We start from the raw sequence: 7,921 nt of genomic DNA on the forward strand, positions 1-7,921 counted from the left end.
AGGCGAGGACTGTCCATCAATGCCCATTTGGAAGAAACCAGAGCTTAAGTCTATGGAAGTAATAAAGTTTGGAATACAAGATGTGAAAGATTCAGTTAATTCCTGTAAATCTGGTATAGCGTACTTGAATTGTTGTGTCTGCGAATTTAAATAGCGGAAGTCACAACAAAACCGATATTGGGATAGATGGGCTTCCTTTGTTCCAGGAACAGTTCGATCATTTTTCTTGCTCTTTTTGGAAACTAACACAATTGGACTTGTAATTGGCACATCCTCATCTGGAGCCACAGGAGCAATAATTCCTTGATTCAGAAGTTCTTGTAAATGATTTCTCAACACCTCGCGTTTATCAGGATTAAGCCGATGTGGACGTTGATGTTTGGGTTGAAAATCTGGCTTAAGATGGATATGATGCTGCATCACATTTGTAAAACCCAGAGTAGGATTATCCTTTGTCACAAATATGTCTTTGTTTTCATACAATACATCACATAATGTGTTTCTTTCAGATTCACTCAAATGCAAACTAGAAGAATTGATATCAAAATTACCCAAAAATCTTGTCTTGTCATTTTCATTTCCCGCAGTACCCTCAGTACTTTGATTCAAGTTTGCGCTATCAGGGGAGGTAACCTCTGTAGAAACTGAGTTACAATGTGAAACATTCTGATTTAGGTTACCTTTTGTTGCACCAACACAAGTTTTCACACTATCAGCACCACAAAAATTTGCTGAATTGGTCTTGTTTACAAAATGATCATTTGTTAACACCTCAAACTTAGCTAAAACATTATTCCTAGCAATGGTAACATGTTCATTAGAAGTGTTATAGATCTTTACAGGTACTCTGTGGCCCATATGTAATGTTACAAGAGCTCTGGCCACCAAACAGTTTCTACTAAATACATATTTACTGGTTGTACAAATACCCTGTGTTCCTATATCAACAGATGTAGGCAGTTTACCATAAACAACACTCTCACTATGTGGCGGTAATTGCACCACTGATGTGGACCTAATTGAAAATGAAGTTTGTCTCACTTGGTGTTTACAAAAATCAAGAATGATTCCTTTGGACTGTAAATACTGTGTGCCCAAAATTAAAGGATGAGATGTACACTCTAAAATATAAACTGGTACTCTGTGTTTACCATATGGAGTAGAAATTTTAACCTTGGCAATACCATATATTTTAACTTTTTCATCATTGGCAAGAGTAATTTGCTGATTGTCACTACTACACATTTTACTGGCAATACATTGTTGGGGTAGAGAGCTGTACAGCTGGTATGACATGAGGTTAATAGAACTCCCACTATCCAGTAGAGAATTAATAGAAAGGTTATGAACCTTAATAGGTAAGTATAGGAAATTGGTACTTTTGGCACTATCACCAGCCGGACAACTCTCAGCACCACATGTATCAGTACTTTCAGAATCAACACAATTTGCTTCAGGGTGTTCATTGTAACCAATACTCTCATTGTCCGTACTGTCAGTGTCTGTATGTTGTACTTTGTCCCACCGAGTTGGGGACTTACTGCGATTCCGACGCGTTATACCCTCTGTGGACGTCCTGGTCGGTGAGCGCCCGGGCCTACACCGTTTGGGGGATGACTTTGAGTTTGCGCGACGGGTGGGGGCACATTTGTGTTCACAGAAAGTGTATGTAGTTTAATACAGTCATTGGCCATGTGACCAAATTGTTCACATAATTGGCACTGAGTTTCTGGAGAACTCTGTCCGTTCTGTGCCCACTGACATTGTCGTCGCACATGACCTTTTCCACCACACTGAAAACACGTGCTATGTTGCCCACCCTGTAAACCGTGAATATTTCCGCGTGCAAGCGAATCAATCTTCTGGGTCAGTTCCTGAATCTGTAATCCCTGGGTCTGTAATTGCTGATGAAGTTGACTGATATTCTCCTCCTTCCTTACAGCGTTAACATGGACTGCAGTATGGGGCGCAGAGAAATTTACACTGTCTTTCCGATATCCGAAGGTATCACCCATCTTCGCACTTTGGAAAGCTGCCTCCATAGTACTGGGACTCCCAGCCCGCACAAAAAATTGGAGCTGGCCTGGCAGGCCATCGATAAACTTGGTCAGCATGTCCAGTGATGACTTGTGAAGTCTGTTGCCTTTCTTCATGATAAGGCCATAATAATCCTCAATCCTCATATCTGGTAACAGTTGCAACTGATTGAATAACTGGGATTCAGCATATAGGGATGCATTCGTGTTTGGGCATATTTCAACGTAAGTGTCCTTGAATTTAGACTGTAGGGCACACCATGATGTTCGGCATAGCTCATCAAGTCCCTGGTACCATGTATAAGCAGGCCCAGTTAAATACAGTGAAAAGGCACTAATAAGGCGCCGACTGTCATATATATCTTGAGAGTGTATACCCTGTACACACATGTGAGAAACAAAGTCATTGAGGAATTTCCCAGCATCCTCGTTTGGGTATCCATTAAACTTCTGTAATGGGGGTAATGATGAAATCTGGGGAGCGGAACTCTGCATAGCAAATGATCTGGTGTGAAACTCCGGCACTTGCGTACTGGTAAAAGGATTCCCGCCAAAAGACTCCACATTCTCCATCTTACAATCAAACAAATCTCGTCGGACTCCGACTGGGTCTAAATCACAATCCATGTCCCTGTACCCCCCTACGGGTGTATACCCAACTTCAAATGGATTTGTTATTGCTAATTTACTGTTCATGTTCCACAGGAATAGTAGGCTTATGGTCAACAGTTCAAGAGCTAGAGTTGCGGCACAGCGATGCGGGAAAAATGGCGGCACACATGTCATCATAAGTAGGACAACGCATCTAACTACAGTCTATCACCGGTTCAACGTTAATGTCATTATGTAATGCAAGCACACAAATTACGAATCATACTCCCAGTTTGGATTCTCCACCATGTTCAGTATTCTGGGCAGCGCCAGCAGCTTAATTGTTCAATAAATAATTTCAACGCATCTGTTCGTCTTCCCTCTTGTTTATTCCCGGGGTAACAACTAACAATTTACACAAATGCCGGAACACTAATTCCGGAAAAAGAGTTATAGTAATTTACGGAACCAAATCTCCGGATCAGTTTGATCCCACTACATTACACTTGTACATATGTATTATGCTGACTGCTGTCCCTTATTTGGATAATATCTGTCTCCTCTGTGTTTTTGTGTTTAATAGTTTAGAGGTTTAGATGAGAGGAAGTAGATGTTTTTACAATTTCAATTAATATATCGCCGGAGTTCCGTTGTCCATTGGGCCGAATTGAGAAACCTCTGCGCCCAGAATTAAACGATGAAGCGCTTTCTCGGAATACTTCGACTGAACACATTATTTCATGATTAACAGCGCCTTAGCATTACAATACCATTATAAGTTGCAAAAATGATTTTGATTATCATTTTGAGGCATATACATATATTTGTGCTAGGTACTTCCATGAAGAAGTCAGAAGTCAGTCTGAAACAAAATGTCATTCCGTCATCATTCTCGCAAGATCTCTCCCAGATTTTCAATTCAACCATTCAAATTGTATAACGGGAATTTCTACGCAAGTGATTTGACGAATAGAGTTTGCGCAGCGTTTTCTAAATGACGATGAAAATACACGTTTCGCTCCCAGTTAATAGTTAAGACATATTTTATTACAAATCATCTTATAAGATTCATACAACCATAAAATTAGCATCCTCTCATTGATATACTCGCAGTACTTTAATTAACAAAGTAATTGCATTGTGAATGGATTGGGTGATACCAATTATCTCAAATCGACTAATATACAAAGAACCTGAATATCAGCTTCCTCGCGTTCCCTATTACTGATATGCCCTGGGCCCAGTTGTTCAAAAGATTATTAGGCTAATCACAGTTTAAAACAATATTAAAATCCTGATATATTTTCTGGTAAAACTAACTTGACAATATTTTGTGAAACTATAACACTTGTAAGTCTCTTCCTACCTGCTTATTTTGAAGATTGCTAACACATAGGACTTAAAATAAAGGAGACATGAAATTTTTACTAATCACGTGATTACGCTAATCACCTTTTGAACAACTGGGCCCTGCTTGGAGTATGTTGGAGATGTTTATTTTCATTCCATTATTTCAACAAACAGTTAACGTCATATCTTTGTTATCGTTTTGATCACATATTGTCACAATACATATGTATCTGTTGGCAACGCTCCGATTTGACCTTGATTTGTATGGCAGGTGTCGTCGAGGAAGCATAGGATGTTTACTCTTCTGGAACGTCTGGTCTTATGTACCATGTATTTTTAAGGACTTGCATTCAAATCCTTGTTTTTTTGTGTTTGCTCTTAAGTCAGAAAAAAACATCTTTACGTACATAGAACATAAATAAGAAACAACAAATGCATTATCAACTATTACAATTATAATTTATAATTTCATAAAATCACTTGCAATTGTAGATACATGCATGTTTTGAACACGAACATGATACAATTAAAGGGGTTCTGTTTTAGTTATGAATATACAATACAATATACAATACAATATACATACTATATTATATATAAGTATAAGCTGACGTCATCTACGCTCAGCAGGACTTGAAGTATGTAAACTCAAAGGTCACCAAATGTAAATTAATGAAGAAGACAATTGTTTTCAGTTTTTAGTTTTATTGTTGTTGTTTTTTTTAAATGTTTGGTGCTTTTTTTATTTCTGCAAATGTATTAAGAGGTCATTTCAAATGTAGCAATGAATTTACATATCTGTCTTGTCATCGTTCATTTAAGAGTGAAATAATTTGAATACATTAAGAAAACAATTTACTCTTACTCTAGTTAAAATCGAATTGAAAAAAAGTAAATTCATTTCTTTTTGTTATTAAATCATTGCTAAAATCAAGACACGGCGTTAAATGTCGAATTCATAATGACAATAGAGATTGTGTACTTTATTTATTCTCAAATTATGAAATCTGTATTGAACAATATTTGATTTTGTGATATTTTAAACCAATTATACAAAAACAGGTTTTGAACGATAAGTGTATACATGTACAATTCTACCAAATATACTGAATACCGTATAATTCTTCAGCAGATATTTTGGCAATAACAGTTTCAGTGGCTCAGCAGTCATATACAGCACTAAAGCCACGTCCTCCAATGACTTTATTGTGTTTAACATTGCACTTATTGCATATTGATGTGCACTTTTTTGCATTAACACATTTAATGAAATACGTATGGTAATATGCAATATGAAGCGTGTCCGAAACGTTGATTTTATGACATTACGAAAGTCTGCTTCTACAACAAAGCTTAGTTGTAAAATATGACAATGTAAACTGTACATGAGTGATGTGTCATTTGTTAACCCGTTGCCTCAACGCGTGACCGGGCTGCGTGTTCTAAAGTTGACATAATGACCCCTTATCCATCAACTTTTTTCTTTTTCTCTTTTTTATGTTTCTTTTATAAAAGTCAATGGATGAAAATAAGTTGGGGACAAGCTACACTCCAAGTAGCTTGTCGTATTAGATACAAAAGAAAAGTTGGCACCGGAAGTGTATAAGTTAAGAACAAAGTTTCCATTCTTAACTATCGACGAGCCTTACTTTGAGGTTAGTTATTCCACAATTTTGGATAACACATTTACGCCGATTCAGGCTCTCCATAGATTGTCTCACAGCTTCTGATCAATTCGATCTTATTGAGGAAGTAGAATGGATTATCGGCCTCCCGCTGCAATATCATTCTGTTCCATTAGCTTTTTATATAGTGATTCCATAGTACTTTGGATCCATGGACACATACATGAGAGTAATTAATTCTCAGATAATCCTTCAATATTTGATAACCTTAATTAAAGAAATATTCGTCCGGGTCCGGTTCGCCCACGCGTCTTGTGCTCCGACCAAGTCCACGGTACACAAATCCCTCTCCACCGCCGTATGCATCGTCGTCCTTTTCCCTCACGGTGGCGCGATGTGATTGCCGATAATCGCCATCACGGACAACTGTTGCGCGCATAGAACGTCGCAGTCGAGGGGAACCATAGTCATCTTCGTGTACTAATGTCCGGCGCTGTATTGTTGGGCTTCGATCCAGTTCAACTATCTTGGCTCTTGTAGGCTCCTCATAAGACCTGAACGCAGATTGACGGAGACTGCGCGCGTAAATGTTTTCCGGCATCTGAACTGTTTCGATTATTCGAGTAGGTTCGGGTTCTACTTCGATTCGCCTTAATCTTGGTTTTTCTTGTTCGACGTAAACTAATTGTGGCTCCGGTTGTGGAGGCTCGACATAGACGACTTCTCGCTGTGGTGTAGGAGGTCGTGGTGGATCAACATACACTACTTGTGGAGGAGGTGGTGGCGGTGCTGGAGGTGGTGGATTCATCATTACGATTGGAGGTGGAGGCGTTCTTGGTCTTGGCTGTACAGGGGGGTCTATCATAACTACAGGGGCGGGGGGAGTTGGAATTCTTGGTAGCCTTGGGGCTGCGACGTGGACAATGGGCGTAGGAGGCCGAGGAATCTCGGGCAACTCTGGCGGTTCAACGTACACGATTGGTGCAGGAGCTTCGGGAATTGGAGGTATCTTTGGTGCATCGACATGTACAACTGGTGCTGGCGGTGTCCTTGGTCTGGGAATTGGAGGAAGAGCAAGCTTGACAAGAGGAGGTGGTGGTGTGTCTGGTCTTGGTAAGGGGGGGTACTTCTACGTAGAGGGTCTGGCGTGGTTGTGGTGGAGGTGCGGGCACTTCCATGAATACTATCTTTGGAGGGAGAGGTGGAGGGGGTGGCCCAATCACTGGAACTATTTGAATAGGCTGGGGCGGGGGTGGTGGCTGAACGATCACTTCCTGTCGCATTGGTGGCACCATCATAGGTTGTGGTGGCATAAGCAAATGCTTTGGCGGCGCCCCGATCGTTTCCATTCCCGGAAGCGGCTCCATCGGTGGTGGGTGTTCTTCCTGTACTTCAACGACTTCCTCCTGAATTACTGAAACAAATGTAAATCCTCGTGTTATACACATGGACACTATCAAACGTATAAAAACAAACTATATACTATTATACTGACTATTGTAGTAAAGGTTTAAACAGGAATTTAATGATTATCGGCGGGATATATAGATAAAACACAAATACAGAGTTCGCATTTATGAGCAAACGAAGAATATTATACAATAAGAGGTTGTGTCCGAATCAAATTTCAATATTCTATGGACATATCGTACCAGCAAGCACTTTTTAAAGAAGGAAATGAACAATACATAATTTTCGATAGACTTAACTATAAAGCGTAAAAGTATTATTTGATCAATGGAAAGCGGAATTGATGTTTGACCTTCAGACACGAAGCGTAATGCAAAACAAAAAATCTCATGAAGGATGGGTGAGGGTTGTTTTTGTAACGGAACGCAAGTTATCGTGAGGAAAACCTTTTTGCTAACTAGACAACCGCCCCGACTTATTGATCGCTGTGTTTTGATGCTTCAGATGAACAGAAATTCAGGGGAAAATAGTCTTTACATACTCTTCAGCTTTCAAAATGCAAGGTGGTATATAAAACTCTTGACGAAAATTAATGTGCGGTTGTTCGGGCTGTTAAACTATTTTAATACTAATACATTATTTTACTGCTATCAAAACATATTTTTACTGTTTTACAAGAGACAATGACGAAATATACGATGTAAATCATATTTTGGAATATGGGAATGTGTTATAAATACAGCACATTATGTAACGTCACAAACTGCGATCTTCTACAATTTCTGAAACTATGAATAGAAATGCCCATGGGGTAAATTTTCAATGTTATGAAACCTTTAATTTTCGTAATGCTGGCCTTAGCGAGTTGGGGAAATGATTTAAATGCCAAATGGCAAAAAAATTTTGGTT

The 7,921-nt window shown here is 39.2% G+C and overlaps 1 protein-coding gene across 1 annotated transcript; it reads right to left on the reverse strand.

Annotated features, from left to right (window-relative positions):
* Positions 1–4,419: 4,419 nt before the first annotated feature.
* LOC117320981 (pollen-specific leucine-rich repeat extensin-like protein 2) lies at positions 4,420–7,016 on the reverse strand (the record flags this gene model as incomplete). Its single annotated transcript, XM_033875470.1, is given in 1 exon segment — positions 4,420–7,016. A coding segment is annotated over 1 exon segment (449 nt), but the record flags the coding sequence as incomplete, so codon positions are not given.
* Positions 7,017–7,921: the final 905 nt, after the last annotated feature.

Source organism: Pecten maximus, unplaced genomic scaffold, assembly GCF_902652985.1.
Source record: "Pecten maximus unplaced genomic scaffold, xPecMax1.1, whole genome shotgun sequence".
Taxonomy (NCBI): Eukaryota; Metazoa; Mollusca; class Bivalvia; order Pectinida; family Pectinidae; genus Pecten; species Pecten maximus.